This window comes from Ambystoma mexicanum, chromosome 5p (genome assembly GCF_040938575.1).
Source record: "Ambystoma mexicanum isolate Mex_15411 chromosome 5p, UKY_AmexF1_1, whole genome shotgun sequence".
NCBI lineage: Eukaryota > Metazoa > Chordata > Amphibia > Caudata > Ambystomatidae > Ambystoma > Ambystoma mexicanum.
The window spans coordinates 680,602,213-680,614,350 of record NC_090930.1 but is presented as its reverse complement, the minus strand read 5'-3'; the positions used below and the strand labels follow the sequence as shown (position 1 = coordinate 680,614,350).

The 12,138-nt window shown below is 44.8% G+C and overlaps 1 protein-coding gene across 1 annotated transcript in view; it reads right to left on the bottom strand.

Annotated features, from left to right (window-relative positions):
• The window catches only part of RBM41 (RNA binding motif protein 41), a 263,207-nt gene that overhangs the window by 47,172 nt on the left and 203,897 nt on the right, over window positions 1–12,138 (bottom strand). Inside the window, exon 5 of the mRNA XM_069613048.1 lies at window positions 4,192–4,604. Coding sequence (XP_069469149.1) covers window positions 4,192–4,604 — 413 coding nt within the window. The remainder of the gene's footprint in view (window positions 1–4,191; window positions 4,605–12,138) is intronic.

Below are 12,138 nucleotides of genomic sequence, written 5' to 3'. Positions count from 1 at the left end.
AATGGACTATGCCTCAACTCAGACAAGACTGAACTCCTCCTGGTAGGCTCACCCGACACGCTGAAAAATCTAGACTCCCAGTTCAGTCACTTCACCATAGACTCCATCAAAATACCTGTCTCAGAATCAGTCAAAACACTTGGCGTCTACTTAGATTCCAACCTATCCATGGTTAAACAAGTCAACGCTATAGCCTCTGCAGCTGCATATCATGCCAAACTAATCAACGCAGTCAGGCCCTTTCTCTCCAAAGAGAACTGCACTAACATAGCCAGAGCCATCACTGGATCTAGGCTTGACTATTGTAATGTACTCTTCCTAGGTACATCCAACAAAAACCTAGAGAGGTTACAAATCATTCAGAATAGCGCTCTCCGGGCAGCCCAAGGCATTGCCAAACGAGAACACATCTCGGAAGCCAGAAAACGAGCACACTGGCTCCCAATAAAAGAAAGGATCATCTTCAAAACGCTGACACTGACTCACAAGTGCTTTCACCTTACTGCCCCCGACTACCTCTCCCAAAGGATCCACCCCGTCTCTACTACGAGGCCAACCAGATCACCATATACTAACATGCTTTCTGTGCCATTAGTAAAAAAAGCCAGAGGTGGCGGCTCCAGCTTCCCATATCTCGCACCCACTCACTGGAACGCCCTACCTCCTATAATCCGAGGTGAGGCCTCCCTTTGCACCTTCCGCAAATCCATAAAAACCATAAGATTCCTCGCACCAGCTGAATACATCTCCTATGTTCCAGTGCTTAAACTGTTTGTAATGACCAACTGTACCAACCAAAACAGCAGCTCTATGCCTGTTGAATACATAATGTACTGATGAATGCTTCTTTGCCTGTAACTAAGCTCTTGCAAGTAACAGCGCCTCAATGCCCATGGGTTACTTGCGCGCTATATAAATTTAAATAAATAAAATAAATAAATAAAATAAAATATGACTGCACCATAGTTCCTATTAAATGTGGTTATTTTCATCTCCCCTTTATTCCTGTGTCCCCTATGCTTGCGGACTGTGGCAAGGCATTTTTCTGAACATATGCAAGGTGGAGGGAAAAGTAGAGTGCACTTTTACTCAGGTTTTGTTCTGTCAGTCTTCGGGCCCAGATCCACATTTCCTCAGGCCTGATCACTAGCTGCTCCCCAGTTTTGGCTTCATGTATTTGTGGCCTCTAGGGATTGGTTGGCATTTTTGTTTTGGTCAAGGTTGAGAATTCGCTCTAGACATCCAGGCCCACCTTCACCTTCTTCAATACCTTCCTCCTTATTTGGTCTTCCCGCGCCTCCATGCGCTTTCCCTTCTCCAGTACCTACATTGCCCTTTCTCCTCTCCTCTTCTCCTTGCTTTCTCTGTGCAATTCCTTCCTACCGCCTGGTCTCCAAACTCCAACACACCCTCTCGAAGCTGGCTTCCTTTTATACACAGGGCCTGCCAATAATTAGGACTCCTTCTGTGGCATAAACGCCTGTGTACAATTTTTGTTTAGGCTATATTACTGGGTGAGGGCCTTTTGTCTCACACGCCCAACTGGGGAAACTGCTCATGCCTGATTGATTCCATGTTGGTCCGTGGTTTTGTGGAACAAGGGCTAAATTATGGGCTCTGGTCTTTTTGGAGATCATGGTGACAACATGACTGCATCATGGTTCCTCTTAAATGTGGTTATTTTCATCTTCCCTTTATTCCTGTGTGCAGTGGTTCCTGAGTCCCCTATGCTTGCGGACTGTGGCAAGGCATTTTCCTGAACATATGCAAGGTGGAGGTAAAGGTAGAGAGCATTTATACCTCACACCTCATGGAATGCAGCTCAGAGCCACAATTACAGCTTCCATTCACAAACCATAGCCCACTGAGCCCTTCAATGCTGCACAAGTGTGCTGCTCTCCACATCTGATAGGGAACATGATTGGCTCGGAGCATGAAGCTGTGGCAAGGGGGAAAGGATATGTAGGATTGCCTGTATACCACTTTTGGATTTGGAATCACAGAGTGGGTGGCCTCCACTGTCCTAGGATCCCTCTTAACCCACTTTCCGGCCTCATCGATGGGACTCTGTTACAGACCCCATCTTCTAAAGGAGCCGTATTATTCAGGCAATGCAATTTATTGAACAATACTCAATTACGATACTGCCTGGATCTTAGGCCACCATACATTCACATGGGATACCTCAAATATTGGAACAGATAATGATACCCACAACTCAGGTTTTTTTTCGGACGTAGATGCTTACAACGTTGCAACAGAGTGATAACCAGGTAAAATCAACACATAACAGTGCTAGAAAAAGATTCTTGTGATTAATTAAAATCAGCACAGAAGAGATGGAAAATTCTATCTCTCCATGTTCCTTTACAGCGCAAGAGAGAGAACTTTGCGTGGTTGTTTTGGAGCAGCCAAAGTATCCACAAAGATTGCGAAGTGCACACTTGATCTACACCAGGAATGTGTGAAAGCTACGCAAAACAGGTACTAATGTCAATTGTTGCAGAAGTAAAGTTACTAAGAATAATGGGAATGTTATACTCCCAGACCCCGGGGCAGGGGGAGCCTGCTTTTAATGTCACAAGAATGACTCTCCCCAGATGAATAAGACAAGTAAAATAACAAATGCCCCTACTCGACCCATGAGAAGTCACCATTCACTTTTCTATTTTTGTCCTATAGAATATGCTGCGCCATATCTGTTGGGTGAACAGATGTAGTCTCTCAGAGTGAAGAAATTGGTCCTGAAGATGACACACAAAAGGTGATGTCATTGAAACCGGTCGACCAGACATTTTGGATGTCTTCTAAATAAGGGCGACACACAGAATAATGAAAAACAAAACAAACAACTACTGCAGTTTATTTAAGATACAGTAGTGGTGCTATACCTTACCCTGTTTAAACTCATAAAAACGATAATTTGAGGGATTATAACAGTGGAAGAAGAAACATACTGGGCATCATTACGAGTTCGGCGGTAGCCGTGCCGGAAAAACCGGCAGGCTGCCGCCGGACCCATAATACCATTCCGCCTCTGTGATTGCCAGAATCACCGGGGCATTACAACCCCGGTGATCCAGTAATTCCGGAGGCGGAATTCTGTAAATCCCCATTCCAATGGAGTCCCATAGGACTCCATGGGGATGGGGACCATGGAAACACTGGATCCGCCTATGACAGACCCGGTTTTTCCATGTCTGCCTGCAGGCGGGTGGTGTTAATCCCGCCAGGTCAGACCTGGCGGGAGTGACACCTTCTGCCTGCAGGACTCAGCCGGTCCGGAAAGAACGGTGGCAACGGTTTTACTGCCACTGTTCTTTCCGGACCGGCAGCGTCGTAATGTGGCCCTGTGTTTTAAGCAAGAAATGTACGCAATTTCTTAATAGTGAGACGACTCACATGAGACACAATCTCTAGATTGTATGTTTTTTTTATTGAATATATATCGTTGAGCTGATCAGACACACTTCACAGAGGGCAAATAAATGGTCACTCAGACATATAGTCCCACATGAACTGCCTGACAAACCAATGAACGCAGGACGGGAACAATAAACCCAAACTGCAATTTTAGTTTTTGAGTTGCACAACCATAAGCAAAAACTGCTCTAAATAACAAACTCATTGTAGCAGCAGTGTGAGTTTCTACTGACCTATCCCTTTTAGATAGGCGGCGCCACAGCGTTATCTAGGGCTGTTCAACACCATTAGGGAGAGGGTGTTCATCAAGTCAGGGTGAGTGTTAGGGGTACACAATAATAGTGCAAATAGTAATTGGCATAATGAAAGCCCTGCATATCCTGTGTTTTGTGTGATACCATGTATATATTTAACAGAAAGGACAATATACCCCAATGTTGAGGTGTAACTTTCTAAAGGAAAACTATCCCTGTATTGTTTGTATAGCAATCATTTCAACACATGTCATTTGCAAATGGCAAAATGGCTGGTGGCTGCATGTGACCAGAGCCCCCTTTGTGTCTATGACAAGCCCCACCATTACAATGGTTGCACTTAAATGTGATTTTGGCAGACACTGAAGTATTCAATTTGAAATAATGGTGCTTATAAATTTTACGTGTATAGGTGCGCTTGGGCAGAATGCAACAATAAAAGTGTGTATTCTATAACATTGTAAATGATTAATTATGATTTTGTATTACAATTTTGTAATTGTATGAATTATACCTTACTTGGGTGGCCAGGGCTGTATGAAGCAAACCTAGGGATTTTTCGAATGTCATCCTCACTAAGACAATTGCATCGGATTGCTTCTTCTGTCAAGAATTCAACATGTTCTGTGACCACCAGAGGCTCTTTGTTTCCAACAATGGGACAGGTAGGTGTTTCGCTTGCAGTTTGGTCGAAGGCTCCAACTTTAAATCCTGATTTGTCTCCTAAAGGTGGTGGATTCCGATCAGTTATTTCTTCTACTGCAGAAACTGTGGTCAATGAATCTTGGGCAGTGATTTCAGCTGGGCAAATTGCACACTTGGTAAACTTTGGCTCCTTTGACATTGGTGGATTTATGATTTCATTATAAACAGCATCCAGCGAACTTCCTTGCAGAGTGCCAGACTTAGCAGTCTTCTGAGTTTCATCTGAGTCATGGGGTAAAAAAAGAAATAAGATATGTATGGTGTGCTTTGTGATGAATCTTAGTATCACAACACATTTGGGCTAAAGCCCCTTATCAGCTAATCTAGATGCTTAATGAAAACTTTGCAGAACAACATACAACTCCACTTTAAACTGAACACATTTACAACTTTAATGCTATGCTAGTAAAGCCTTGAAAATATATTTTCTTCCAAACTACAGAATGGAATAAACACAATCATGATATAATTTGCATTAATGAAGAGCTGAAAAAATACCTTCTTGACGACCACCATAACAAAATCCCATTAGAAGCAATGTCCCATTAAGGATGACTGTGTTGTGTTATGATATGATATGATATGATATAGCATTTGTAACGCGCCTATACACAAGTGTTTCAAGGCGCGACGAGGCAGGGAGGGGGGAACAAGGGGAAGACAGACAACGATCCTACTAGGCCAGGTGTCATTCAGACCGCGCAAGTGCAGGGGTAGGGGGAAGGGAAAAAGTGCAAGGGGAAGGGGGGGGGGGGGAGTGCAGTACAAATAAGTAGAATAGAAATAAAATAATAAATAAATAGGGCCAGTTGGTGGCAAGTGCAAGGTAAGTGCAGACAAGTGCTGGGGGGGGGGGGGCTGTAGGGATACAGAGACAGTCCCGCAGTGCAGGGGTTGCCAGGGAGGCAGTGCAAGTGAAGAGTGACTGGGCCCAGGACCGAGGTCGGTGAGAGTGGCCCAGTTGCAGAATCAGTGCAGTTTTGGTGAAGAATTTAGCAGGGGAGAGGGAGAGAGAAAGCAGAAGTGAAGAGGAAGGTTTTGAGGTGCTTCCGGAACCGGAGATGGTTCTCCTCAAGTTTCAGGGAGGCAGGAAGGCTGTTCCAGAGGGAGGCCCCTGCCGCGGAGAGAGATCTACCCCCAGCTCGTTGCTTCGAGAAGCGGCTGACCCTGAGGGAGTTGGAGACGGATGAGCGTAGGGCTCGGGAAGGAAGATATTTAGGAAGAGAGAGTTGAAGGTATTTAGGCCCCAAGCCCCAGAAGGCCTTGTGGACAATGCAGAGGGTTTTGAACTTAATCCTCGCAGCCACTGGGAGCCAGTGTAGAGATTTCAGTCCTGGAGAGATACGGTCCCTGGGCTTGAGGCCAAGGACAAGTCTCGCAGTTCTGTTCTGGATGAGTTGCAGAGGGCGGAGAGTGGAGGCAGGCAGATTAAGATAGAGGCTCTTACAGTAGTCCAGCTTCGAGAGAACCAGGGCTCGGGAGACAGTGAGCTTCTGGGGGAAGGAGAGGAAGGGAAGAATACCTCTGAGGAGGTGCAGCTGGTAATGTGACTTCTTAGAGACGTCAGATATATGAGGAGAGAAGGAGAGTGTGGAGTCGAAGATGACCCCGAGGTTTTTTGCCTTGCAGGTAGGAGCAGGAAGAGGGCCAAGAGAGGCCGGCCAGAGAGCTGCAGGGAAGGAGGGAGTGGGTGTGCAGATGAGTAGGATCTCAGTCTTACTAGCATTAAGGCAGAGGTCATTGGCAGCACACCATTCCTGGATAGCAGACAGACAGTCAGAGATGAGGGAGGGAGAGGAGGAGGCCGAGGGTGGCCTGAAAATGAGCTGGGTATCGTTACTATATATGCTTATCAGTAAATTCTATTTGGACAGAGAATTGACAAAAAAAACATTGACTGTGATAACCTAATACCCACATTAACCATAGGTTAGTATAGTTATATTCCTTTACTTTGGTGTCATTTGATTCAAATAAAAGGGATTATCACATTTCATAACCGTTCGAATTTGGAACCCATTGCAGAAATGCATATCCACAGTTTTTGCTCGATTCTCCTGTGCTGAAGGGCTTCAGTAAGCTTTGATGTATGCAGATAATATTTACTACTGCAATTGCAATTACCAAGAGCAGTTGCAATTGGGACCACCAAATGTTTCCATTCTCTAAATATCAATAGATAATGCAGCACTGCTCATTAAGAAAGGGTGCACTTTGCTTTTCAGCTTCATATATAGGTTGATCAAAGACTGCTCCGCAAATGACAAAAATAAAACTCAACTTGGCTTATGATTTACGGGAGGTTAGTCCATTAAATGTTTAATAGCTGCAATAGCAGAAAAAGACACCAGAAAGTACACCTAACGGGACAACTTCAGACCAAGTCTCGTTTCTTCATACCCCCCCCAACCTTTGGGTCTCACTACATTTAGATTTTCTACTACTTTGGGGTCTATGAGTACAGTAAGGAATGTCTGACTATTCTAAGGATGTTCCTCTCATTTCCCAATCATCTCCATAGTGTGTGTCTTCACATACAAGCAACCAATTCATTGTATCCTAAAATTGTTGCGACTCCTCATTTAAGCTTATATTTTTCCACGAATCCAATACAATCTCAACTTAGGGTAGTCTGTTTTAAAGTGGCCATAATATTTGATACAATGTCAGATCACTGACGGCTTATATTGGTAATAAGGAAATGACCTTGTAAAGGATGCAAGCTGAAAAACTATATACTGAGTACTCTTGCATATAAGAAGCTAGCACATCATTTATCTGTGCATGTCTTAACGGTACCTTATGCATTTAAATCAGAAGAATTCTTACTTTAAGCAAAGGGTCCTTCTTCCAATAAGTTAGATTTGTATTGATATTGTATCTTTTTAAAAAAAAAAAAACTTTATTTCTGAGACAGACATGCAAAAAGCGGCAGATGCAGCACCACTTATTGAACATAACATTGTTTTTCTAGTTCGCTATATGTGTCAGGAGCACAGTTTACAATAAGAGACCTTTTGTTATACACACAAAGCTTCACATTGCAAGTTCTACAGACCAGTACAGTCAGAAGTTCCCCCTGATGCACCCCCATCATCAGACTGATCACCTGCTAAGTATACACTAAGTGGATTCCATACATCTTTGAGTCTACAAGTTGCTGCAGTCGCAAGCACATATCCCTCCTCTCTTTCATTAGTAAATATCTGTTCACGCAGCCACTCCTCACTGCTAAGGGCATATTTGGACTTCCAGTGCCTAAGAATACATTTCTTTGCTACATCAAATGCAATGTTAAAGAAGTGACATTTGACAACAGAAACTTTACCTATGCCGCCCAGCAAGTATTTGAAAGGTGTTAATGATGGCAGGGTATCTAATATATCATCCACTATCGCTGCAATTTTGCACCAAAACACTAGAATAGGGGGGCATTCCCAATACATATGAAACAAGTTAGCCTGTGCCCTATCACACTTCCTACAGTCACCACTCACTCCTGTAGAGAATTTAGTCATCTTGGCCAGGGTGCAATGCAAATGATTCAGTATCTTAAACTGCATCAGGCTGAGACCAGCATTCATTAAGACTGCTGTAGTCAACTGACAACATCTACCCATTTATGATCCTCCACTTCAAGCCCCAAATCCTTTTCCCACTGGGCTTGTATCGGGTTTTTGGATTTAAGGCGAGTTTGAAGCAGGTTCTAAAATCTGATCAAGGCACGCCTAATACCATCTCCCGCAACTATTGCAGTAATTGATATTGATATTTTATTTCTATCATGCTCATACACAGGCGTTTCAGAGCGCGAGAAACGTTCCTAATGCATTCAGGGGTTTCTGGTTCAGCTGGGAAAGAGGGCCACTGACTACGAAATTCAGCCTGCATACAGTAGTAATGTAGAACCCTAAGGGGGCCGTTACCCAACTTTTTGGTGAAGTCCTCCAGAGACACAAATCAACCCTTTCGAGAACATGTCCCACATCGTCAGCTGCCCCAACACATCCCAGGACCTTTTGAGCGCCTTATCAAATGTGGACAGAATGCCTGGGAAATTCCATAAAGGAACCGTCGTGCTGTACAGTGTTTTGATCTCCAGTTTACGGAATATTCTCGACCAGGCATTGATCGTGGTTCTAACCGGGTAAAAAGTGCAGGAGTCGTCAGAACGGTCACAGAAAATGACCGATTTCAGGGCAGTAGGTGACGCTGCATATTGTTCCAGCAGTAAATGTACCACTCTTGGCCCACCAGCATACAAGAATCCAGCAAATTGAACATGAGCAGCCACATAATATAGGTTGAAATCAAGAGCTACAATACCCCTGTGCTCATACGGCTCAGTCATTTTCTCCCAGCTAATCCTAGCTACGCCATCTACCCAGAGAAACGCTATTGCCAGTGATCTAACCTTGTTAAAGAAAACCCTCCCAGGCCATATGGGAATGTTGGAAAAGAAATATAGCAACTTGGTGTGAGAAACCTGAGGCGTTTCTCCCAGGCTATTTGGGTGTGCTTTGTACAGGTGGCCAGGGGAGGGCCATCGCTCTTGGATCCCAACACTGGGGGAGGACGAGCGAGGGAGGATGACCTGGGCAGGGGGCCCTTGGAAGACACGCCCTCGGGGAGAGACATGGTATTCCTCCCAATCCGATACACCCCTACCCGACATCCCCTCAGTTGTCAAGGGATATTGTCAGCAGAGTCCCATCATACCCCAGTACCTTTCTGTAAGAAAAAGTCGAAACGATCAGGGAAAACTAAAACCATCCCTAAATGCCAACATGAGTTTTACCCCTCTTTCCTCAAAACCCACTTTTCAACAACCCTACATTCAAACGCCCTTTCCTGACGAAAATCTACAACATCTTTATCCCTTTTTTATAGAACACCACAATTCCCATAATCCCATTCCCCTATTGAAATACCCAAGGACAGAGACGAAGAAGAGAGGGACTAACAGTATAAGGATTACCAAGGAAAAAACCCTTATGAAACAGAAAACAGACTATCACACCTTGACAGTAGGCTGTCCCGCTAATGGAGTCAGACAAGGTCAGGCAGACCCAAACCTGACCCAACACCTGCAGCCTGTTAACATCTTCCAGGTGTATAAAGGAAGGCTGCTGAGCAAAAAGGGGCAGTTGCTCTTGGGACACCAGGAGGGAGCCTGCAAGGCTGAGTCGGCAGAGGATCCTACCTAAAGCCCAAGCACTGAGAAAGCAGTGAACCAGACCCAGTACTGGTACGGGGAGGCTACACGGCTGAGACCAGCAGAGTATCCCTAAACGTTGGCAGTCTGAGTCAGGAGAAGAAGGCGAGACACGAAGGGAGCCACAGAGCAGAGAGCAGAACCCCAGATCCTTTTCAGCCCAGGACTGACTGGTGGAGGGACGGTAGTGGAGCAAAGCAGGAGCTCCCGGCAAGGTCTGCTAGGGAGAAGAGGTGGAGGTGGAGAGTGAAGGCTTCCAAACCCTTCCCCTCTACAATGAACTGTGTGTTCTCCAGCCACGGGTGCCTACAGGCTGCCCGGTCGTGCCTAGAGGCTGCCCGGTCCCCTCCCGGGTGAACGGGGGAGTAGTGGAGGAGCAAGACCGGCACCAGAGGCCCCTACCTACGGCAAAGGCAAAGATTGATAAGAAGGAAGGCCAAGACAACAGGTGAGTTCTTGTGTACAATGGGAGAGAGCCCGGTTTGTGACATTTCAAGTAATTATCATAACAAGTGACTGTTGCATTGTGGGACCTGTAGTTCTAGAAAACACGACAGAGAAGGAGAAAGGGGAGTTGTGATGGAAGGTGTCTAAAATAAAAACTGTTGAAACCAAGACAGACTCAAGCCCGACTGAGGGAAGCCTGAGTAAAGCTGAACTGCTGATGAGTGATTGAACTTTAAAAGTAAGCTATAATACTTTTGACATAGTGGTCTGGCACTGCATGGATGCTCAATCAAAGGTCTCTGTAAAGTATCGAGCTGAGAAGTGACGAAAGTAGTTGAACTTGGTCCGAGCCCAGCAGAGGGAGACAAATTGAAAGAGAGCGAATAAACGTGAATAAAAGTGGTCCTGCAACGGGTCAAGCAAATACCTGCGCACAGTCGAACATTTATAATCTTGATGAAATAGAGAACGTTTGGAAAAATACATGAATCTGATCAAAGCCTGGCAGAGGGAGACCAATTGAAGATTTTGAGTTAAAGTGGATCTGAGCCCGGCAGAGGGGGACCTGGAGTGATTTGAAAATCATCCAAGAAGTTGTACATGAGAATTCTGAGGAGAAAGGAACATTTGAATGTTTGTTTGTCATATCAGGCCCTCTGAAGTAAGAGACTTTGAATGGCAAAGAGACTTTGGTACAGAAGGCCCTGATACTGAGATTTGAACTGCATCCTCGTGCTAGAGAAGCCAGAGACTGTGCTAAGCGGGTGCGTGCCTTGTCCTGTGCTGAAAACGTGGGGAAGAGAAGCCAACGGCTTGAATATCCGGACATATCATTTCTTGAACATTTTTCTTTTGCATAACTATTTTTTCCCACACCATTTGTATTTAGAGGTAAGGATTGGCAATAGGTTTATTACTATAGGCCCTTTTATTTTGACAAGACTCTACTAGAACTGCATTATTATCATTTTGATGGTCGTAGCTTGCTCCCATCTTAGTTTTAGGATTAGATAGGCATAAACTCAATTGAAGTTCAAAAAACGCCCTTGAACTCTGATCAGTTTTGTCTGTCGTCTTACTGTTGATACCATGGTTTCCTTACATTGGGTACCACCACCATTTTATTTTTTTTTAAACTTCATTTTATTGGAGTTTATATCAAAACAGATCACAGCTGATACAACCAAAGTTAACAATCATAACGAGAAAGCAGGTATTACAGTCAAATAGAAAGCGCTGTTGAGATTTAGTTTCATATATCAGCAAAATTCTTGCATTCCGTTCCATCAACAGTTAACTCCCCTTTACCATGTCAACAAGCATTGGTCGCTCTTCTCCCCTTCCCCCCCCCCTCCCTCCGTCCCTCCACCCCACAAGACTTTATTAGCTGCCACCATGGGATGGATTGTCTAGCGTTTGGCGGATTGGTTGATAGGTCTGTCAGACCTTGAGGCCTACCTTGTTCGGGAGGTTAACATGATGTTTCACTACTCATGGTATTGGTCATTCGCTAGGCATATATTTGTTGTCAAACTCTAACCATAAGATGTCGCATTGTGTGGCTTTCCCGTGTATAGATGCCATGATTTTTTCCATGATACACATATTGGAGGTCACATTAACCCATTCTTTTTCTGTGGGGGTTACAGGGGATTTCCATTTCGAGGTCAATAGAGCCATTGCAGCTAGCAACAGTGGTGCAGCTATGTCTGTGACCCTTCTCAATTCATCCTCGATCCTCTCAAGACCAAATAAGATCAAGAAAGGGTCCGCTGTTCGTTGGATCCTGTCTAGATCCTTAATCCAACCTAGGACTTCATTCCAGTATATTTTGACCCGAGGACAGCCCCACCACATGTGCCAGTAATCTGCCGCAGACCCACATCCCCGCCAACACATTGGACTAGATGGCTGATACATCTTGGAGAGCCTGTGCGGGTCATATTGCCACCTATTCAATAATTTAATCGAGTGCAACTTATATTGGCATGATATCGAGGCCTTGGGTGCTGTCCTACATATCTTATCCCATACCTCAGGGTCGATGTCTTCGCCCATGTCCCTTTCCCATTTTAACCTAAGCGGTTCTGTTGA